This window comes from Onychostruthus taczanowskii, unplaced genomic scaffold (assembly GCF_017590055.1).
Source record: "Onychostruthus taczanowskii isolate IOZ18803 unplaced genomic scaffold, ASM1759005v1 scaffold7, whole genome shotgun sequence".
Classification (NCBI taxonomy): domain Eukaryota; kingdom Metazoa; phylum Chordata; class Aves; order Passeriformes; family Passeridae; genus Onychostruthus; species Onychostruthus taczanowskii.
In genome coordinates, this window is record NW_024504786.1 from 5,397,721 (window position 1) to 5,422,404 (window position 24,684).

The 24,684-nt window shown below is 40.9% G+C and overlaps 1 protein-coding gene across 1 annotated transcript in view; it reads right to left on the reverse strand.

The window, feature by feature from the left end:
• ELAVL4 (ELAV like RNA binding protein 4) overlaps positions 1–24,684 on the reverse strand; it is a 59,592-nt gene that overhangs the window by 24,492 nt on the left and 10,416 nt on the right. The window contains exon 2 of the mRNA XM_041421443.1: positions 16,500–16,740. Coding sequence (XP_041277377.1) covers positions 16,500–16,740 — 241 coding nt within the window. The remainder of the gene's footprint in view (positions 1–16,499; positions 16,741–24,684) is intronic.

Below are 24,684 nucleotides of genomic sequence, written 5' to 3' on the forward strand. Positions count from 1 at the left end.
ATAAATTACTGTGGAATGTAACACATGAAAGAACTATGGTCCCCACTATAAGCAGTCACTCATGAGAACAAGCACAGAATGGGACAGCAGCAATCTGAACTGCCTCAAATCGTGGTTTTGTTGTCCCCTGCCCAAATGTAAAAGCTAATTAAAGCTGCCCTCCTGACAGCCGTACCGCGAGCGCCGACACAATCCCTCCCTTCAGAAGTAGGACACGTCTGACAGCTCATCTCCCATCAGCCAGGCAGGAGCCGTCAGACAGGAACAGCCTTCAGTCACTGCCTTTGGGACCAAAAGATAAATAATGCTCACCACGAATTCTCCACATATCCATTTTTGCCTGTTCAAACCTCAGTGAAATTTAGGGAAGAAACTGGTCATGGGGTGAGCTTCTCTCTGTCACAAAAGCTCAGTGCAACTCGCTGTCCACCTGTGGCTCTTCCAAGCAAACCTGCATATAACTCTTCCACTTTTCCCAGTGTTTCTCAAGATTGAGATGTTTGTAATAAATAGAACCTACGTATGGATGGCAGGGAGATTGCTTTCTGTCTTTTAAGGAAGAGTAACCAAAGAGAATTCTGACATTCAAGGCAGACCCTGCTCCAGTAGGCAGGTCTGTTTCAGAACACCACCCTGTGAGCCTTCAAACCAATTCAGAAGTCTTTTAAACACTCGTGGGATGAAAAGGAATGACTGCAGCTCATATGAAAGCTTTATGAAGTAGAGGATTTTGGAGAAGGTTGCATAAATATCCTTGAGATGATATATTCATAATATACAAAGAGGGTCAAGTGAAATGACTTGCATTTTTTTTTCTTCTTGTTGTTTTCACAACAGTCACCAACAAACAGAGCTGTTCACCTTAAAAAGGAGGTAAGCTATAGAGAGAAAATTCAGATCAAGGGAAAATGAGATCTGATCATGAGACCAATTCAAAATCTGCACCTTGTCTGACACTTTTTTATACCAGTGATGTCGGTCTCATTCATCCTCCACCTCTTTACCAAGGAGAATCACCTGCTGTCACCCCAGCAATGCACACTGCAGTCTCAGGAGAACCAGACCAGAAGGGAAGCATCTTCTGCACACAGTGCTCCTAGGACCAAACAATTAAGCTAAGGCTGTCACTGTCACAATTCACTGCAGCCCATCTATGAAGGGTAACTTGTTCTGTGCTTAGTGCAGCTCTATCACAGCACGCATTTAGTCTATAGCTTATTTACAATACAGACTCCTTATGTTTGTACAAACTAGGATTCATTCAATACACGTTGTCCATGAACAGCAAGAAAACATTCGCCCCCTATTAACTCTCACTTTTGCAAGAATTTATGGAAAACGCACAATCTTTCTCAAAGCAAAAAACAAAGAAGCATGAGTGATAAACCACTTGTTTTTTTATAGGAAGGTGTCTGGATACAAGCTCTGTTTTAGAACCTTCCATCAAATTACTATATTTGAATTATCCTTAGCTTTTTTGAGAAGATTCCACCCCTATACATTAGGAAAGGTCAGCTGTATTTAAATGCAATCCAATCTAGAGCCCCCGATATGCTGCGATGATACAGTGCACCTACAATTAAGAAGCATGATTTGTCCTTGCTTAAAAACAGCCTCATGCATTATCTGAGTTCAGTAGATCCTTAAAATTCTACTGGAGAGCAAAGCTGTGTTGTAGACAAACAGTGAAATGCACTTGTAACAGATCTCCTCCTAAGCAACACACCTGTGTTTGACAAAAAAAATAAAGTAAAGCTAACCCCAAACCTCTGGGAAAAATCCTCTATGTTCCACAGCTAGAGCTCCTGCGAAGGCTACACAATGACACAAAGATCCTCAGATGGGTCAAGACCCCTCAAGCAAACTCTCCTCCTAAGGCAGAGCCCTGACACCCAAACAGCAATGGCCCTCCCCCTCAGGTATCAGCACAGGGAAAATTCCTATCACTGCCTTAATGCCAGAGAGACTCAGCCAAAAGCTCATTCATGCAGGAGTGAGGCCTTTTTCGGGGAGCTCGAGGGGAGACACAAGTTGCACAATGAGGTCCCACGGGAACCCTGTGCACACAGGATTTAATAAACTCCAGCCCAAGTGGAAGGGGCTCCTTGCACCAGGCCTTCCCCAAAAGAGACACTGCTACGTGATTAAAAAATCCCCCAAAGGAAGCCCGTGCAAACAGTGTGCTACATCCCACGTAAAACTCTCCCTCAGGGAGAGCATAAGAGAGGGAAAATGAACCAGACATACAGACACCACTCACTCAATTTTAATATCTGAATGAGAAGTGCCAGATACCATGACAACAAGCCTAGAAAAATAAAAGGGGAATAAAAAGAAGCGTTGCCCAAAATGTGAAACAAATTCTATAAATGTAGCTAAAGCAAATTAGTGCTGGTGAGGTAACTGCAAGCCCTGGACCTTCACATGTCACTGGAAGGGAACGACAAGGACCTGGACACAGTGACCTCAAAATCAAAGCAAGACTCCCCAAACCCATCTGCAAGCTACCTACAACAGAAAGAAGTATCATTCAGCCAGCACCTTCACGTAGAAAGCTTGATTTTGCCAGGCAGTGCCAGAGGAGATTACATGAGTTTTGTCCTCTTCTGTAGTTCTGACAAATCTCTCAATGCAAGATGGTGTAATTTAATGTCTTGATTTTCAGAGATGCTGAAGCATTAGCAGTTCTTGTCTAAATCAAATACCGATTGACAGTAACTGCCATTTATCAAAATTAGATACAGTAACTATTTTCACTTCGGAATGGTCCCATATATCCAACTCCCAACATAGAACAAGATGGAGCACGCTTTGACAGCCTGGGGCTGCCCCGTGCCACCAGATCCTTGCAAAAATCCTACCCCTGCAGAAACTTCAAGAGGGCTTCCAAAACCATGCAACTACTCCATTTTATACTTGACCACACCAGCAAGGTGAGACACACCTGCTCTTGAACATCGTGCCTTACAGTGTCCTAAAGGCTTCTGTCATTTCAGATGTTCTGCATATCACCTGAAACAAGGCTTTGCTCTTACCTGCAGACTACAGAGTCCAACCAAGTCAGCTGTGCCACTGCTGTGCTTGAGGACATGGACTAATCTGCCTGCAAAGTTTAAGTGGCACTTGGAGACAGATGCTGCTGACTTGGCTGGAGTCTTCTGCAGTTCCCACTACTATAGCATGGAAGCATTTTACCTCTAAAACACATCTTTCTTCACACACACCATTGAGGAAAGCACTTTTGTTCCTGTTACAGAGAAGAAAAACTGAAAGGCATCACAATTTCCAAGGTGAACTTGGACAGAGTAAGACAGCCACTAAAACATGGAGCTAAAACTGCAGCTCCCCCCCCCGCTAAGATTGGATACCTTATCATTGGCCCATTGAGAGTTGTGCTGGGCTAGAGATATCTTGTAAACAACACACACATTTCGTGTTCTGTAGAATATATTATCCTCCTTTTTCTTTTTTGTTTGCTTGCTTTTATCAAGTTTCTTTAAATGCAAAACTGGATTTTCAGCATGGGTGTGTTCATACTACTGCATGCAACTGATTAAATAGGTTTTGAAAAGCTACTGCTCTTGACATACACAAGACAAGTGAGTTCCATTTCTGAACAAATATTTAGATTTTGCTCCCCTCAGTTGACATCTCTTGCTTCCCCTTCTTTTCATCTTCTCCTCCCCCTTCCTTCAAGGAGCACACAGCTTCTGAATTAGCAGCTGTTCTGAGAAGAGCAAGGCTGCACTCCTCCCTGCTTTGTCCCAGAACAGAACAGGGACTGTACTATAAAAATCCAGTGTTCTGGGGACAGGCATGAATGGACAAGAAACAGCCATGACTTGTCTATCCTGAACAGTAAATTCAATGCTGAAGAGACGACTTAAGCACAAAAATGCAGACATTGGAAACAAACAGGCTAAGTGAAAACAAGATTCAGTGAGAAAAAGTGAAAACAAATAGATCCAGATAAAAACCCCCTGAAAGATGTAGTAGCACAGAAAAATGGTTATCAGCAGTATGGAAAAACAATCTGCAAAAGGAATTAAAGAAGTCACTGCATCATACCAAGCATGCATTAGGCTGTAAGAAGCAGTTCTCATCCCAAACAGGGGATGTCACACTGAGGAAAAAGCACACAGCATCACCGCACTAGCGGTACAGAAAGAATGGTAAAGGACCACACAACTCCAACCAGGAATGTACGTACCAGAGAAAAGGAAGGCAATGAACTGAAGGCAAATTTCTGCAGTCACGACGTTTTAAAAATAAGACCTAAGGCTCAAGAGTGACTTAAGATACAAGCTTAGAAGTGTTCAGTGTTAAAACACTGAAGTACGGTATCCTTTGATGAAATTTTACCAAAGTGAGATACAAAAGCCTATAGATATTTTAAATGCGTAAAGACTATGACTGAACATGAAATATTAGAAGTGTGCTGCTTTTAATATTGTTACTCAAAAAAAGATGAAATTACAAGAGGGTAGAAAGAATCATTGTCTGGAACCAAAGAGAAAAGGCACTCCAAGAGCATGAGCCAGCAGGTCACAGAAGAGGCACACGCTTCATTACAGCAGATGTATCATCCCTCCTGCATATCATCCCAAATGCTGGCACTTCTGAAATTTAGATGAAAGTAGAATGCAACTAAAAATTTAATACTGAACAATGGACCAGAAGCTGAAGGCAAACCAAAAGAAACTGATTATTCACTGGTCAGGCTTCAACCAAAGGCACAGTAAGTTCAGAGTACAGTGAGTCCATACCATACCACATGCACAGTTTTGGTGCAAATGTACCAAACTTGTACAAAAAAGGGCAATGCCAAACACCCAGAGTCAAAGCTTACAAGAAGCTCCACTAGAAAATGATGGCAGTGAGTGGTAGAAGAAAGGCAAAAGGACAGAACCAGGATAGACTCTGCACACAGACCAAGGTTCCTACTTTCATGAAGGGTAAGAGAACCACAGAGTGAAAAGAGTCCTGGTTGAACAAAAACCTTCATTCATAGGCTAGAGATTTTTATTAAAAAGGCCAAAAACCTACTCTGTCAATAAGAAGGAAGCAAGCAGAGAACATGGGGAAGACACAGCCAAGACCTGAAAAAGTCAGTGCATCAGCAAATTAGGAATAATTTCACATAGAAATGGTGGCAGTAATGCTTCCAGTCTAAAGGAAATGGCAGAGGAACATAGAACTGGAGAAAAACAAGAGTATGTTTTGCAAAACAAGCATATTAAGTAGGACATAATATTATACTGCAGCATCAATATCTGAAACCTGTTTGACTGCAAACTCAAAGCCCTGGTAATTTTGTCATTAAATGATTTAATTCGGCAACATTTAAGGTTTTGTACCTCAGCCCCTGTCAAACAGCAAAAAACAAAAGCCACAACAATACTAACAAATTTCACAGTAATTCAGAACAATGACTCTCAATACCTGTTCTGTCTCATCAACAGCCTACTAATTAAACTCTGAGCTCTACTAACCACTTTTTCCAATGCACAGAGGAAAGTAATTTATTACAGACTGAAATACAAAATTTAATATTAACAACACAACCCGTGACTGCAGCATTTTTAATCTGATCAGCAGAAACATAAATAAAAGCTGCAACCTGACAGCTCAGAAGGTTAATCTGTAACAGTTAGATTTACGTAGATGACTTTACACAGCATCTGGAAAGATGCTGAGAAAGGTAAAGCTACTTCATCATATTCCAAAACATGCTACCTATAAAAATTTTCTAACGCACTGATATATAGACTGCAGAGAGCCTCACCATGAATTTGTTTCAGCCTTTAAGACAGAGCTTCCAAGAATCTTAAAGCAGGAGCAGGAAATTAAGTAGGGTTTCAAATGTTTGTAACATTCCTTTTAGGTACCTGCAGGTAACAGAAGTAATGAAAACTACTTCAAGGAGAAAATATTCTGACTTTGTGTGCACATACTACTTAGTTCTATCACAACCTTGGTAATTTTTTTGAGAAGAATATCAGCATGAGTATGCGCCTCAGTAAATTTTCTCCAGCACAAAAATTCTGTTCTTTTTTCAAAGTGGCAGATTTCTGCCATGGTTGGCTTACCACCACAAAAAACAGTGCAATTTCTGTGATACAGAACTCTTATAAAAGGTTTTTCACAATATTACACAGTCAAGTGGTCAATAAACCTGTTCCTTTTGTTTCCAGTTTGGCAAAACACCTAACCTGGAGCAAGTGAGGACCACAATACTACCAACAACCAAAATGAAGGCACCAGAGCAGCTATTCCAATGCAGCAGAAAGCATAAGGGAAAAATATGTTACCAGTCAAGCTCCCAAGCTGTTCATGTTTGGGGCTGGGATTTCGGTTTTACTTTTTTTTGGATAACTCAAAGTGGCTTCCGGAGCAGGAAAATGTTTAAAGAAACAGAACTGGGCAAAGATATGCACTGGTAAATAGAAATGACACAGATACAGCAAGTAGGAGAACAGAGGAGTCTAAAAAAGGAACTGCTGGAGAATACTTCTTGTTACATGTCCTATCTTCTCATGCCCTACCTACCATCCTCACAGCCAGGGAAGTCAATACACCCCCTCCATCCAGCTAACAGCTTCCCAGGGAAGAAGGAGGCAGCCTCATTTCTTGGGTCCTAGAATTCTGCAGCAAGAGGAAGGAAGCCTGTTGATACCTAACTTAAGGTGCTTCCAAATGTGTGTGAGCACAATTATCTGAACAGGGCAGCGGGGAGATTAGAGCTTGTACTGCAGGAACAGCAGTCCCTCTAGTACAGGAACAATTAATCACGCTGGCAATGCTGCCATTTGTTTGCTTGCAGGTGAGTATGACGCAGCTTTTTGTCCATCTGCTTTTGCAATACCCCTTGAAAACCATCTAACTGGGAAAAAAAAAGGCAGTTTAGGCGCTTGTGAATAAAAGTAATAAGTGTTCAGTTTTTTTCCCCGCCTCAAGCTGATATATTCCACTGATTAAACAGATGCTGAGAGTCGTAAGAACAGCAGTACTGTGTCAAAGCAGAGGTCTGCCTGCTCCAATATCCTGCCTCCAGCAGCACCTGCAAGTCAGTTACTTGCACTGAAATTCCTACCAGGGGCAAGCAGCAACATCTGCAAAGTCAGTGATGGATCCTGCTCAGGAATCCAACAACATGCAGCAGTGAGTCAGCCAAAGCAGTGCCAGTGAGCAAAGCCAAATAAATGAACTGGCCATGATGCTTTCTTTCCCTCTTCTCTTTTCAGAGAATGAGAATTTGACAGGCATGAGAGTGGAGAGTGACCACGAGATTGTGAAATCACAGAAATGGGAAACATGGTACCTGAGCAAAACGTTTCTTAATGGATGTGGAGAGATTCAGAAGAGCCCAAGCAAAACTCAGGCTGCATCACAAACAGTTTGAAAAGTCAGAGGCTGCAGTACCCTATCAATGACTATTCCAGGAATGAAGCACAGGACATGAAGAGAATGCTGATGCAATCCAGAGATTTGTTGGCAAAGCCTGTGCATCAGAGCAACCTCCAATAGCCCAGATTCCCGAGATGGTTATCTGTGCTGACTCTAAGCACAGGACTGCCAGTGAGCTGCACACAAAGACTGCTGGACTCCCAGTTCAGGCAGCAAGAGAAGCCATGCTTTAAGCAAGAGAAAAGAGGTAGTGAGTAGTATTAAGGGTGTAGAAAACACCCTCTTGATATATCCTTACGTTTAACAGCAAAATTAGAAGAAGTTTTAACTGTAAGTCAGTTTAAAATGGTGGCCTAAGTTTCCAAGCAGTGAGATTGAACTTCTGAAGTGCTCTGGAAGCAAAGGAGGAAAAAAAGGATTTAAGGTCAGGGAAGACCTCCATGCAGTAAATATCCCAAAAGGAACTTTGCCCTTGACAAACTGCATCCCATTTGACAAACAGAAAAGAGGTTGGCTTGATCATGTAAATGGGTCTTTCCTCAAGTCACAGTGAGTGTAACTCCAAAAGCAAAAATCTGAAGGATGTATTCTGAGGGGATGGAAACTGAAGGATGACTTCCATCAGTTTAGCGACTGCATATCAACTGAGGTAGCAGAAAACAGGAGAGGCAGGAATGCTGAGGCCTTTCACACTCCTAGGAGCAGCAGATCCCAATGCTGGTCTGAAGGTCTCACGTTGACCATTCCCAGAAGCCAAGGTGAAGATCACCTTGGCAGAACTCTTTTGGCTGAAGAGAAAACAAACAGCTTGCTAGGGGGAAGTCAACTGATGATGGATCAGCTCTGCAAGACAGAAGGGACAAGGACTCCCTGGCTCACTGATTCAGAGAATGAGCTACTGCAGGCAGGTCAAGTAACCCCAGTCACGAGTTTACTGAACACCTTCTGAAAGTCAAGAAGAAACTCCAAATGCAGTGTTGGTGAAAATTAGCCTTGTGAAAAGGGAGAGCAGGAGGCAGATCACTTTCCAAAGCATTTGGACTGGTTTTACACAGGTCACTCCTGTTCCTGGACAAGCTGTGTAGCAAAAGCACAGGGGAACCAGGCAGAGGTGACAGCCGCAGTACAGCTGTGCTGCTCGTAAGTGTGGCTGGAGGGCAGAACTCCTTGAGCAGCAGAGAATGGAAAAATGCTGGGAAAGTCAGCCTGGGAGCCCTGACAGGTACCTGGGTGTGCTGTCTGCTGCTGCCCCACAGGACCCTGCCCCAGCTGGAAGGGAGTGCCTTGCTAGCGGCTGACAGTTTCCCAGAACGTTCCAGGCACTCACATTCCTTTCCTCCCCTTTCTCCTTGGGCTAAAAGGAAAGAAAAGAAAAAGTTATGGAGAGAAGCAGCTGTGCACAAGTGCTGAAGCACAGGGTCTGGGCTACTTGAGGAGAAGGCAGAACGATCCAAAAAGGAGAGACAACACTAGAAGTGAAGGGTGGAGTGCCACCAACAGAGGGTTGCACCAGAGCTATTTCACTGGCTGATCCCTGGCAGACAGCTTGTCTTCAACACAGGTGATAGGAGGGATGGAAAAAAGGCTTCAGAGTAGAAGGTCAGCAGACACACCAGAAAGCCTCACAAGTCACCTTGTATCAGGAGGTCATGAGCTGAGAGGTGTTGGCGTGCTTGTGCTGTTGAGCAAAGTCACTCTGCTAATCCTTCCACACTGGGCTTGATGGGAAGGTGATGGTATTTACTCAAACCAAACAGCAAAAACTGAAGAATACTCTAAATATGCATTAGAGGCATTTAATACACTTCAGAAGCAGCTCAGGATTGAAACCAGAGAAGTTAATTAGAAAGCTCTTCTGCAGCACAAGGGCCGTGCCTGCTTGCTCTCTGCCTATTTGCCCCAACACTCATTTCAATTGCTTTTCTCCAATAATCAAGAAATCAAAATTCTTTTGTTCGCCAGCACAGAGTCTGCACCAGGGGACTGCAGAGAAGTGATAAAGAAAATGATGGATGCTAATTTGACCATTTTTCTCAGCGTTCAGCACAGACATCAAATGACACAAAAAACATTTTAGAGATCCAGCACTGAGACACTCGCTACCATTTCTGTGTCTCCTCCCCCACAGTGCTAAGTTCAGATACTTAATGCAAGTGTTCATTAAAATAATCAATATTTGGGGATTGTCTTGAATCTGCAGCTCTTAAAATAGGATATGCAACATGGAAATTGCGTTTATCTCTGCTCCAGAACAGAATATACTTCAGGAAATAAGCTGTAAAAATAACTAGGCTATGAAATTAAGATCAATTTATCAAAGGTCTTTAATAACATTCAGAGCCATATATTTAGTCCTTTAAAAATAATTCTAGATTTCAAATTTAAAAGACTCTGAAACATGTCTGGTTTTCCATATCTTTTAGTATTTCATTCTCTGCATAAAATGAAAAAATAAAGTATAGTCTGTATTCTATCAGATGAGCAGAAAGAATTTTTTTCTTTTCAGTTCCAAACTACATTACCTTAGACTTCTGCTTCTCTGGGCACTTGACTTTCAGCTGCAGTAACACTGCTCTGACCACTCTTTCCTCACTGCATTTGTCTATGCATCCAACACACAGAAGTAACTTCCATACAAATCTCCTTTACCTAATAAATACAGTGGTGCCAATGTACAGTCGCTTCCTGAAAAACCTAAGGCAATTCACCTAATTCGGTATTATTTTTTCAGACAAAAGAACTCTAGCTGAGTACTTTGCTGTATAAATATTTTTCCTATTTCAGCAAATACTAAGGCTTTTGCTTTCAAGGAAGTCAAATGCAAGAACTCCACTGCTTCTTACAGAGACTCTCTATACAGTCAATTTGAGGGGCACTACTAAATATGGCCTTTAAATGCAATCAAGCCAAATACCAGAAATATATATTCAATTTATGGTGAACACCACTGCATGAACGCATTCTTCCCCCTGTTCTTAAGGACTGTATTAATTCTCCTCCTCTACCAGAGCAATGAAATTGTTGCTAACACTCAGTCCAGGGCAACAAGATCTGTGCCACAAATGATCAGAGATTAGTGACTAGTTACCACTGCTTTACAGAGAATTACTAAAAACCTCCTCCAAGTCAACAAGGGAACAAACTACCTCTACAAGGTATTTTTCTCCTAAACCCATTATTAGGTGGGCTTATGCTATGAGGCATGAGTGTTTACATACTTTCTAAAGAGTTTATAAGTCTTATCTAACATAATCCTTGCATTGTATAATCCTATCTGTTTAATGCATTTTACGTGGGGAAAACCGCTGGAACCAGTAATATCTCAAAATGGAAGGTACTTCCAAAGCACCATCAGTGAACTGGACATCAAATGCAGAAGTAGTTTATGTTCAGGTTAAACTTGCAGTCAGATCAGGTACCCTAATGCTGGGTTTCACTGTAAGCTATATTAGTCTGCATACAGACCATTTTTTTTCTTTCCACAGGACACTTTTGGCACACCATTTTACAAAATTATTAAAGAAAATATAGATGAAACACTGCCAGCCTTTGTAAGTGAATTTTTCAGTGAATACATGTTCTATCTGCAGCTTCTAAGCATAAATAGCTGTGAACTATTTCCCTTAAATAAAAATAAATCTTTTCTCTCCTTGACAAAGCAGCACAATTTCACTAATATCTCTGCAATTTCCAGTTTAAGTGTTTCACCTGTAGACTTAACCTGCAATAGTTACCTATTGTCAAAACTGCTTTACCAAAGCTCTGTTCCCTGTAACTAAATTTCGCCATTAGTCCCATTCTTGCTTTGTCTCTTTACATTTTGATGAGATTCCAGAGTCGTCCTTTGACTCCAACCCAGATGGACACACTGGGACCTCCTGGTTCTCTATTCTATCATGCCTCAAAATCTCCAATTAAAACACATAAAAACTTGGCTGCTGCAAACACTGGGCCAATACTAGGTGATGTCTGCTTACCAGGGAAAGCTTCAGTGTTTTCCTGCTACTGCACACCTGCCATTAGACCCCAGAAATTCCCCCCTGGAGAACATGACCATTCCTGCCTGCTTCTCTCCTGCCTCCCTGGGCATCACCAGTGTGCATTTAATGGCTTCTGCTCCTGAGGATATACACCTTCTCCATCCCTTGCTTTCCAAATGCAGATGCTGAAATTAACGTTGCTTAATTAAACTCCAAACTTCAGCAAACTGCAAACATGCAGCTCTGAACAGCATGTTCTAGATAGAAACACAATAGTTCCCCATCATTTAGTTGAATAAAATCTGGGTCTGCTTTTTACAGCAGCAGCTTTTCAATATGGGTTTCTTATTTTACAGGAAAGTTGGAAAATTTTTTTCTAGACGGCACATAATACCAACTCAGTGTGGACAAACTTCTGGATTGAAGGAGCAGAACAGCCTTCCCAGGTCAAAAATTTATTGGTTTCCACAGAAGAATGCGCACTGCACATTACTCATGTGAAAAACACCTTCCTGTACTCTAACAATGCTGCATGATTTCTGATTCTGCCATTTTAGTAGGTTTGGTTCTTGGATCCTATGCTTAAATGTCCAAGGAGTGGACAATCCACATCTTCTAAAGACTATAGGTAAAGCAGCCACTATTTCTTTCTCTCCTTTTCACTCACTGATATTTAAATTATACTTGCAATGTCATGATTATTTCTGAACTGTAGTTTTAATCTAAACCTGCATCAGTACTATTATAAATACCTGAAACCAAAGTGAAAGGCTTCAGTCTTTGTACGTAATCTTCAAGGAATTGCAAATTCAAAAAAGAGCCATTAAAAACCCCAAAAACAACAGTTATATTCTGGATAGAGGAACAATGAAGCTCCTGATTATACATGCAAAGAACATCAAATTGTGCCACACACTAGAATTATGCAAACCCTGCCATAACTTAAGGGATGCACAGAAATCTTGTATCAATAAATAAATTCTGCTTTGCAGTGTTCCTGGATCATTTGAAGATGTGAAAGATCTGCAAGCCAAAGATTTTTAGATACCAATCATCTGAAGATTCAAAGAGGTAAGTTCCTGGGTAAGGTACAGAGAAACAAAAGGAAAAAAAACCCTAGCAAACGAATTAAAAAATTAGTAACAAACATCCTCTTCTCCCACACACAAACTATGTCAACAAGGACAACTCAGAGGGCCAGCAGCACTTACAGTGTCTGACGGACAGTACACTGACTGGATCTTTTGTTTGAAAACACAGGACAAAACAAGTTAAGCATTCCTTCTCTGAAAATTCCCATGAATTCAAGTCCTCTCCCTCAAGCAATGAAGATATTTGTCACTGGTTTTCTTCAGACAAAATAAGAAATAAAGAGCATCTGCAACTCTAACTTAGCATTTCTGGTTAGTGCTGAGCCTCACTCACATCCATCCGAAGCCATAGGTTTCCTCCCTGAAGTCACCTCCTCTCATCTAATGCTGTTCTAAAATGTTTATGCCACTTAGCTGGGTTTTTTTTAACCTAAGTTCCTTCTCATTTTTTGAGCGCAGCTGATTAAACCTGAACAACTGGGTTGTTGGACGAAATATGCTGTAGCTATGAAATGGTACAGCAGGGACCAGTTTCACTGTTAATTTAAAATGCTAGAATTAATTAGGTAGTGTAAATGAAGAATTTAATAAGCACACTTTACAACCACAAGTTCTGCTTTTATTAAACACCCCTGCCAAATGAAGGCAACTATCTTCAGTCTGTTTTTCCTTGTCTCATTCCCTTAAAATCTCCGCAGTGGAAAAAAAAGTCCAAACCATTTTTGCTATTGCAACCCCTCCCCCATAATTAAAATGTATGCCTGACTTCCATCTCCTCTCTCAAGTCATTAGCATCTTTAAAAAATGCTACTGTATATCCTGCCTGTTCTGAGAAGCTACCAAACAAAACCCAAGTTTACGATTTTGGTTTTGAATACCAAATTAAAGGCTGTCTTAGAAGCTGTCATTCCTATTCAACTCAGCACGGTGTACTACCAAATTAGCATAGTTTTTTAGTAAAGGAATATGCTTGTTTTAACATGTGCCTTTCCAAAGCGAGGGGGCAACTTCATCAACCAATTTTATTAAAAACTCCTACTACTGTTCTAAGACTGCAAAAAGACTTGGAGCAGATGACTATTCCTGTCATTGTTCAACCACATTTAAAATTAATAAAAGAGTTCAGGTCATGAATTTTATTGGAGAGATCCAGTATGTTTAAAAAGACTTTTATACCTTTTAACTCCTTGAAAAAAATAATTTCAGAAGACTCAACATTATTCCCCCCCAAAAAAACTTTGCATCTCCTTGACAAAGGAAACAGAATCTTTTACATGAGCCAATTCAATGCTACCTAGCTTCAGAAATACATTTGAGATTTTCTACTACGGTTTTGCCAGGATAACTATTTAATCATTATTTGGTTTATGACCTTTTCTATTTTTCTTGAAGCGAGCTCTCTCTACAGCTTTTTATTCTGACTTTTTTTGATTTGCCTGATAATTGAGCCCAGCAAGAAGGAAGCAAACTTCCAGTATATGAAGACAAACCAGACTTTTAACAGAAAGAACAGCACATTTGTTTAAAGGCATAACAAAACAGAGCATGCTTAGCTCAGATTTATTAAAGCCACAAAATTTTCAACAAAAACAACAAAAAAACCAAAAGCAAGCAAAATCTAAACTATTTCACATCTTCACTGCTTCAGCAATAGCTTAAGAATTCACTGGGTTTTTTTGCAATACAGCTTTCACTGCCAGAAAAAATAGTTCTATTGATTTTTAATAAGGAAAAAGCAAAGAACCCCTGAAAAGCCAGTCATTCCTCTTGCAGCCTGGCATACCTCCACCCCACCCCTCCCAAAAAACCAGTCCAGGGGCCTAATGAAGAACATGCTTACATGATGATCCAGAAAGATGAGCTGGGTATAACCTCAGTGCATTTCCATTTTGTTACTCTACATGTTCTAAGAACCTTAAAAACATGAACTGCTTCTGGCAGAGGACTGCATTTGATTTACTAACTCTGAATTCAATGTGAGGAATGAATATGCATCCTCAAATTCAGTAATGTTGCACAATGCCTTGATAACAGGCCTGAAAACCTTGGCAGATGAAATTCTGTTTTCAAAACCAGCACAGATAATTTGGAGAACAATTTTTTTTTAATTTTGCAAATATGGCTCTTTTGTACTTGTATCACTTCTTAAAACAACATGTAAGGGTCATGTCCTCAAGGCATCTGCGCAGGTTTTTTTAAAATAATGATTCCTTTAAAGTATTTTAGTGATCAAAGATTTATGCACTTTGTATTGAAAGAAAAAGCATAGGCAAAAGAACGACCCAAGAATATGTCAGAAGATCATATACCAAATTTCTCGTATCTTCAAACAGAAAGGCAAATGCCTGGAGATGGAATGAAACAAAGAATACTGTTCCTTGCTGCTGAAGTCACAGGTCTCTGTCCAAAGACAACCCATTCCCTATGAAAACAACACTGATATCTTACGTCTCGAAAACATATTGTAAGAACACCATAATGAATTTGAGGGATAGAGTAAGTAGTAAAAGCTCATGAAACACAAGATGAAAATTCAAGCTAGAGCACCCTGGACTCCTGTAGATGAAGGTTTCACTTCTGCCTGAAATAACTAAACTAACCTGCAGTTAAATTTTTCAGATTATTTCAGCCTAGAAGTAAAACAAAGGCCTGTAGAAAAAAACCAAAGTAAATAAAAGTCAATTCCATTTTTCAATCTTCTTTTCAGAACACCCGGAGCTGTGGCCAAATCAGAAGATTTATTGCAATAGATACATCATGGTCAATGTGCTAAAGAAAGCTCTGCTGGACTACACTTGTGAGGGAGGACTCAAGCTGCCCTGCAGCTACTGCCATTTGTTATGTGCCTTGTGCTCAACCAGAGCATTGCTGTGTGTTGGGAAGTAAACAAAAAAGAAGCATTGCATGTTGAAAAGCACTTAAGCAGATCATGCTAATGCTGCCAATACAATGGCTGCCGGGATGTTATAGAAGCAGGTATGAAGATCTGCATTTTAATTCCTCATCTTCCCATGGTGCCTCTTCCCACAGAGCACACACCCAAGCTGCCAGGAGAGGCTCTGAGGGGAGCTGACTCCTTTTTTGGAGCCCTTTCTCTCCCAAGGCTGCTGCTCTCTGTGCTAAACATAACAGCACTGGTGATGCACTGAACAGCAGTGAAATTTCAGCTGCTCCCACCTACAGTGCGAGTAGACACACAACCTAGAAAACTAACCTATAAAGCAAGCTATAAAAGCTGATTGTTCATCCCATCTTATGCACCAGTGGATTCCTGGCTGCAGCAGCAGGGATGTGGATTAGGCCAGGTGCATCTGCACCCATCCACACCTCCAGTGACAGTGCAGACCTGTCCTTGCTGAGGCAGCATCTGCCATGGGAGGCTTTTACTCTGAAGGCACCTACCAAGAGGTGCTGCTTCATACGAAAAAGGATCCCTTCAAACTAAAAATTTTTTTAGGACCAGAGTTAATTAACTATTATGTACAGATGTCTGAATGAAATCCAGAGAAGCATGTCTCAACTACAGCCCACTGCTGTTCCAGAACACCATGGTCAATAAGCTATGATGGACATGCAGAACCCCCTCACTTCACAGTGTCCTTACACAGGCAGAAATTTAACGAGGGTTTGGTGAAGCTCAAATGGCAGAGTCGGAATTAGGAACCATCAGTCGGCTCAAGCTATTCAGATAAGTCCATGTTAAATGAAAACGGGAATGAACAGGAAAGCAAGGCCACTGTCTAAGCTCTCCTGCAAGAAGCTGCACAGTGTGTTACACACAGGCAGACTGGCAATGCTCAGACTTGTCCCCCAGATCTGTAGAGGCTGAGAGACAAGGGGCTTCTCAGCTGCTCTAGATCCAGTGTGCAGCACTGAAAAGGAAAGGCTTGCCCCTGAAGTTAAGCACTGCATCTGCTGCGTTCCCTGTGTTAGCACTTGCAATACAAAAGCACCAAGGCTCTGCTGACCCCAAACACGAGGTGACCCTTAGCAGGCAAAACCCACAACGCGAAGCGCTTACCTGTGATTTTGTCTCTCACGAGCTTGCAGGATTCGATTTCACCAATGCTCCCGAAGAGACTCCTGAACTCCTCCTGGGTCATGTTCTGGGGTAAATAGTTGACTATGAGGTTGGTTTTGCTGTCATCTGTAGCAGCCCCTGTCTGCATGGGGGAAGGGCAGTTTCTACTGTTGCTGGAGGGTCCATTGGTTGTATTGGAAGTAGGGCCATTCGACACCTGAGGCTCCATGGTGCTAATTATCTACAGCAAAATAAGAGAAAAGGGAAAAAAACCACCCTTAAGTTTCATAGATACAATAGCTATTTTTAAAGATACTCACAAACGAATGAGTAGGTAGCATTCATGGCCAATTTAGATACTTCAACAAAAAAACCCGGCTTGATTCCTCTGTTATTGTTGCAAAGTAGGTCATGCTAGTCTTTGGCTGTGAGCATATACTAAGATGCAGTGAAAAAAAAAACCTTTTTTTGTTAATGCGAAGCTGATTTCTGCTTTCATCACGCAGCCATTTTCACAAATGTAAATTTAAACCACATAAATTTAATTATAATTTAAGGTAATAATCATAATTAAAATTATAGTTCCATTAAATCAGATGAAGTAAGTGTATGGCTCTATATGAAAAGGTAAAATATTTTACCTATTTAATAACTGTATCACAGAGTGCAATGACAACAACATTAACCAGGCACAGTCAATCTGCACCGTGTCATCACTCAGCTTGCCTTCAATTAATAAACTTGGTGTCCCAAGACACACCATTGACTGGTTCCAGTGATGACCTATATTCTCCACCTATATTTTCCACTAACGAACTGACACCTGTTTAAATAATAAAGCCCTGGATTTTCAATCTTCACAGATACAAAGGTCTTCAGATATTTACTAGACTCAAAAAGGTTTAATCAAAGAAAGGCTTATCAGGCACAGGTGAAGGCTGCAATTATAACAAGCACATCTATCCTGAAACATAAGTCTCCAGTTTTCACAGAAGATATTTAAATAGACCTTTCCAAAAAACGACAAATAAGAATCCAGCTTAGCAAAGTGTGTTGCAGAACAGTAGACCCATTGTCACTAGTGCCATCTGTCACGTGAGCAAAGCTGCCTGCATGTTGATCTGCAGAACACAAGTTTTCATCCCACAACTGCACAGGCAGACAAAGGAAGCAGAAAAACCTGGGTACTTTGTGCTTTTTCCATATAATTTGCCTCTGCTGTGGGTTCTAGCCCATCTTCACTGTCCCCAGTGCTGCCAAAGGAAGGGACAGCTTAGCCCCAATTCTGGATAAATTAAAGCAACACAAATGGTGGCTTTTCCTGCCTGCTGCGAGGTTCGTATTGTGCAGCTTCACTAGAATCGAAGATCATCCCTCAGATGGGCTCAGCTTCCCTCCACCAGAGAGAGAGTGATGCAAACTGCCGCTGCAGGCAGGAGATTCCACTGCCCAGGGACAGTGACAAACACGGGAGAACAGAGGGCCAAGGCACCACACACTCTGAACCTGGTATTCTGCCGATCTTGTAATTATTATAATTACTCAAGACTTAATTTGCTTTCTTTTTTAAATCCAGGGAGGTACATATTGTGACAATTTAGGCCTGTAATTCAGGAGAATGGGGCCACCCCCCCCCCCCACACCCCCCCCAAAAAAGGGTGTCTACTCCAAAATTAACTGCAGTAGGGTGGCTCAGAATCTAAATAGGTTATATTCTGGTCATGTCTTTTTTTTTTTTAATTGAAATGCTTCAGTGTTAGTTTAATGCCTCATTTAGGAAATAACTCTCTTTTTTATCAATGGAAATAAGTTTTGAATTACCATTATTTTTATTATCAAGCCCAGGAATAGCTACTTGGTTTAACAGCTTTTAAATAAAAAGAAGCCTTGCCACATTGTGCTTAACAGAAATGCCTTAAAACCACACAGCAGAATCATTTTGAAAATAAACTGCACAAAAATAGTCACTTCTTGAAAGACATGGGCACATCCAAACCAGAATCCCCCTGCCAATTTTACCAGCCACGTGGCACCAAGTACTGCTGGCATCCTTGGCCAAGCTGTGCCAGCCCCACACACTCTTCCTTCAAGATTCCCCCTTCTACCCGGCATCGGCCATACTTCCTTCCCTTCTCCAAGCTAATTCCATCCATGTATTTACTCACACGTACTACTTAAACGCTTCAGATGCTGCTAAATCTGTTTAGCTCGGGATTCCAGGTGGAAGATCATCCTTTGATCTCCGCACCTCCGCGACCCCACGGCTCCGAGCTCTGCCAGCAGCTGCTGCGGGGCCGGGGTTCGCACCCCAAGGCGGCCGCGCTCCAGCTCAGCACAGCCTGCTCCTACAGGCTGCATCCGCAGCCACCCGACTGAAATTTGGGGGAAAAAATCCCAGTTGAGATGCTAAGGCACAGCCAGAGGATGAGTGAAGCAGCTGACATGGTTAACGGCAGCTTCCCGCACGCCGTTACATCACTGGACCATATTCTTCCCAATATAAAACCCCACAAGATAAGCTGCAGTTTTAGGGACTGATCCTGCCCCTCCGGAGCCGGCAGGGATACCACACCTCTGGTTTCAGTTTCAGCACAAGCAGGACTTCAGCACAACACACCGAGGAAGGTGCATCACCTATTATTAGCAACAGACTCAAAAGCTATCTATAGTTCCCGGCGGTAGACAATAACCCTGGATCTTTTAAAATCTGTGAAAGAAAACAAAATTCCTAACTGGTTGGTGTCCTACTTAGGCATTTTGCAAATGCTTTTTAGTTAAATTTTCAGCATTCATGCTTTCCCCACCAAGCAAAGGAACAGAATTCAACCCAAGACATTTAACACATTCAGAACATTAAGAGTAAGCTGCTCGGTAAAAATCTGTTCCTGAACAAGTACATTTCCTCATATACTTCAAAGTATCTTGGCATAAACTAATTTTGCACCAGGTGCCAGGTTTTCTTCCTAGTTACTCTCAACTCCAATTAGGTTTTCCTGACTTTTTAATAGTAGAATGGAAAACCAAGGCACTTATTTGCCCTTCAAATTATTGCCAAGTCATAGGTTACTGAAAATCCATTTGCTATATATGTATTAAAAAAAGATAATGGATAGAGAGAAATGTTGAAGAATTATAAAAAAGCATTTCTGATAAAGGACTTCATTTTTTTTAACTGCATAATTTTAAGTCTCCATTTACAGAGTGATTTCTGTGCAAAAGCAATTCTGTAGCAGAGCTGGCATTCAAAGCTCTCACAGGCACAAAGGAATAACACTTTAGGTGTGCATACTGACTCCTGCCATAAGTAAAACTTCCATTATTAATGGCAACCAAAAGGTAAGTCCCGGCTCTCCTCCCCAGGCATTTGGTCCTGTCCCCGACATGCCTGAAGCTCAAACCCCGGGCAGAGTTCAGTGTGCATGCACTGGGATGTTTACTGTCAAGCACTGTTTTTAATATTAAGTAGCCGTTGATTTCACGTCAGTCAGCACATTACATAAGAGGGATATTATTTATTCAAATAGATTTCAACATGACAGTTGCTGTATGTTTTTTTTTCTCTATCCACAACACTAAGATTTAAATTTTTAATTCAATACCTGTATCACAATATGAATGTTTTTAAAATCAATACTCCAGTTTCCAGGGCACACAGGTAACTTACCGTGTTTTAATTACTGGTAATAACTTTTTTTAAATACAGGAAAGTATTGGGCTGCAATTAAATTCTACAAAAATATCAAAGAAAGCTCTAAGTCTGCCTAACTCATCAAGGGCTTATCTGGATATAGGCAAAACAAATGTTGAAAATTTGAGAGTGACTTAACACCTACAGTAATTTTTTAAAAACAAAATATACTGTTATCCCTAAAGATATTCTTAAACCGCCATAAGCAAGTAAATTTAGCGAAATCTGTGCTCTTTTTGTAGACCTTTTCTGACCCAATTTAGGCAGCTACTACCGGTCCTGAAATATTACAGTGCAAATGTCATGTGTGATGACATTCACATGCTACTGGTATAAAGAGACATTTTATTTTTTTGGGGGCAATAACTTGCCAAACTCCCAATACTGCAATATGATACTCTCTATATAGGGTATTAGCATCTTTGAGGAATAAACTGCAGTTATTGCTAATAGACATTTGATCATTTAGCCACTAATAATCTGAGTGTTCTAATGCTGCCAAATACTATCTGTGATAGAATTTCTACACTAATTTTCTAAGTTACATGTGCCAAATTGTGCATGTATTTCATCAGACTGCTGCTTTAAAAAATTGACCATTTCCTGGTGTACTATTTTTCTCGCTATGGTAATGTATCAGCAAAGTATGAGGTATTTTAGTTTGACAGATTTCACAAATAAATGCTTTGGGGAAGACAACATAAGCTTTGCCAGTGTTTTACAAAACACTGCTTACCAAAAGGCTTGGTGTAAACCTCTCCCACAGAGTATCTGCCACAAATACCCATTAGAGCTACTCCTACATTACTAATGTTTCAGAAATACTTCCATCTCATCTCCATTGTTTTTTCAATTAATTCAACTAATTTCAATTTATTCCTGCTAAATATTAGCTCCAACAATAATACAAAAAATACCTGTAAGTATAAACAGAACTATTACAATTACCAACTATTACAAGCTGGAGTAACTGACACTAATCTTCACTTATTACAGTAAATGTGTGACATCCATCTACCATTACAAAGCACAGTTAATGAATCATTTGGAAAACTACCCACAGACTAAGACAGCCTTATCTCCCTATTGCATGCATAAGCAATAGCCAATGGCTTGGTAAATGTAAATATACATTTTTTTATATTTACGAAATTTGTTCTCAGCAGTTTAAAAGGAGGTCTGCATGTTGAATTGAGGCTGCCACATATGTACAAGGAAAGGAAGCTGCATTCAGCACCTTCCTGATACCTGAATTATGTATACTCCACTGACCAGTCCACAATAAACAGAAACTCATTTGGTATGTATAAAAAAAATAATCACAATTAAGAATCTTAAGAAAAAGTGTTATTTATAGGCACTAAAGAGGCACTCTAAACATACCAGAAACTATCTTCTCCTAAAATCAAAGTCTGAAAAAAAAACCTAAACCCCAAAAAATTCATGCAGACATATCCATTTTGAGGACTCAGAAGTCAAAAAAGTTAGCTATGAATAATGAACTGTTCACAGCACCTAAATGCCAAGAAAAAAGATCATGGCAAATTACACCTCATGAAGAATTCATGAGGTCTAATTTTATATTATTTCTAAGTGTTCATTAATGAACAAACTCAGAACATTCTCCCATAAAAAAGAGTTTAGATAAATAATGCAAAGCTCTTACTTTATCTAAAAAAGCTCTTTAATTAGCATTGCAAGTTGTTTGCTTTTGCAAGTGAAAACAAATGGTGCCATGGCAGAGGTCCCACAGCCATCTCATGAAAAACGATGACAAAAGAAGAAACAAACAAAACCTCTCAAAGAAAATAAATGTAGATTCACAAAGGTTTCCCTCAAACAATGAGAAACAGGCTTTAACTCCCTGCATATCTGCTCTTTTGAATGGAAGTCAGCACAGTACAAGTCTGTTCCCCTAGAACTTTTCTGCAGGTGAGAAAAACCCCATGTACAGGGGGGCTGCCTGACCAGCCCATCCACAGCCTTGCCATCTGCTGAGCCATGAATAGCCATGCCAAAGCCAGGAGGCTGGTCCACGGGCATGGAGCAGAACACACAAACACATCCAGGTCCCTCTCAGCCCAGGAACCCCACCCCAGTTTAAAATGCACCAAACTGCTACTTGCTCCACGGGGATTTAGCACATTTTTGCAGAATGAGGCACTGGATCACAAAATGTTCAGGACACATCATGCCACCTTCCCATCAGAGTGTTAAAGGAAAAGAACAAAGTGATTTTAAGCCTTCTTTGGTTCAAAACCACAACTGCAGCCACAGCAAGAAGCACCTGGACCACACGTGGGCTTCTTTCTAAAGTGACCTCAGGAGCAGCAAACAATGCTCTATGTGCAGCCCCAGTACAGATTCTCTTTACTGTAACAACTGTCAAATTTCACTGTCAATTACATTTTTATTAAAGCTTCCATACTGCACAACTAGACTTTGCTATTATTTACCTAATAAATACATCATGAACATGAAATAAAGGAGGAAAATGAAGCTTTTTAGTCTATTTGCCTGGAGGCAAACCCAATACCCCAGAAACAAATCATTATCTAACCCTCTGTATTTGACGTGTTCCCCACTCACACACACTTCTACATGCTACATCTTTACCTTCCTTGGAGTAAAAGTCACATTTAATATTTTAAAGATAGAAATAGCTGAAAGTCTCAGCTCAGAAAACTGGCAATCCCTGGCTCTCATGGCACAGATATAGCAGTCTTAACTTGCTTTCAGAGCATGCTGCACTCAGGTTGAAATGGCGTTCAAACATTTTCAGCACATTCACATTTATGGGTGCCACAATAATTGTACAGAGCATAAAAATGATCCAAATGGAGAAGACAACAAATGCGTTCATTTTAAGATGCAAGCCTCAGTTCAAATAAAGGAGAAAATTATTTTCTTTAATAGCTAAATTTATCCTGAACCAGTCCATCATAGGCTTTTGCATGAATATGCTAAACCAAAATATTCTGTCCCCAGTCTGCAGTGAAATGAATGCAAAGTTTATTGGTAATATTACTTGTTATCACAGCAGTGCCTGAAGGACATGACCCACGGCAGCACCAAGTTGCACTGTACAAATGGGCAGTAAGGCAGGGACTGCTGCTCTACCAACACAGTGACAAAAAGCAGAAAAAACCTGACAAAAACCTGTTACTTTTTATTCCAGATTTCACAGAAGTGAAATAAAAAAAGTCAAACCAGATTAAAGTATCTAGGCAAACTGCTGAAGTTACACAGGAAGCTGTGACAGCCCTGTAATGCACCACCCTACCCTCAAACTTGGCCTGCTGAGAAGGTACAACTCCTAACAACCTTATCAAAAAAGAAAACCAGTACAATAATGATGCACCAAACTGCAGCTTTTTCGAGAGTTTCAGAGAAAGGTCTTCTGTTCCCACAAAGTATGGGGTCTACAGTTTTGCATTTGATTTTAAGAACAAAAGGGAATGAGTAGGGAGCAAAAAGTAGACAGCAAAATAAGTTGCAACTACTTCAACGTCAATACCTACTAGTTGAGCAGTAGGGGAACACACTCTTGGAACTACACATCCAATAACTACACTAAAGATAGGAACAAAGGCACCATATCACATAGTCTGCATAATCTCTTACTCTTCCTGCAGGTACTCTGAGGGTAAGAAATTGGAGGAGGAGAACTACAATTATCATTCATACAGCTCAGCACTCTGCAAAGCTCTGAGGAAACACACAGGACTGGGGAGCAGGTGCACAGACAAGAACTCCATGCACAGCAGTTTCTGGGAAGCGTGGCACATTTTTAAGGACAACAATGTTTGTCCAGAAGAAGAACATAGTTATAGGTCTGTGTTGTGTATTACCTCAGCTCACAAAATGTGAGATGCTTTATGAACTTCTACTGAGCTTTACTTTCTAACTTCTTCTTTGCCTCTTGTAAAGATTCTCCAGCAACTATGCCTGTTGGAAACCTCAGAGGTTTTTGGCTCTATTCTTCAGTGTTCCCCCAGTATCTTATTGAAGTCTATAGCAACAGCACTTGGGACATGGTAGGGAAGAAAGTGGTGTAATAGGTGATGGGCACAGAAGTTTCCGTCTGTCCTGGATCCGGGTTGTCCTTTCATTAAGACAAACTGACTTTTGGAATGCCAGCCAGATATCCCCTACTTGATTTAGAACAGTTTCACCTGATTTTATCATAATTTCTACCATTAAACACAATTAATACATGAAGAGAAGGGAAAACACAGCCTTGATTTCACAGCATTCAAACACCACTCTGGAGCACAGCTTTGAAGAAAGCCATCACTGAAAACACCAGGAGCGGAAAACAGACTTGTCCTGTCTATTAGATGGACCCAAGCAGCTCGGGTTAAAACCCCTTCCAACCACTTGGATCCCACAGACTGCAACGGAGGCTGGTGGCAGGGATGTGTCCTACTTCTGCCCTGGGACACGGCCATCAATGGCTCCTGCCCACCTGCATCTCCGGGGGTCACCCGCCGCCTC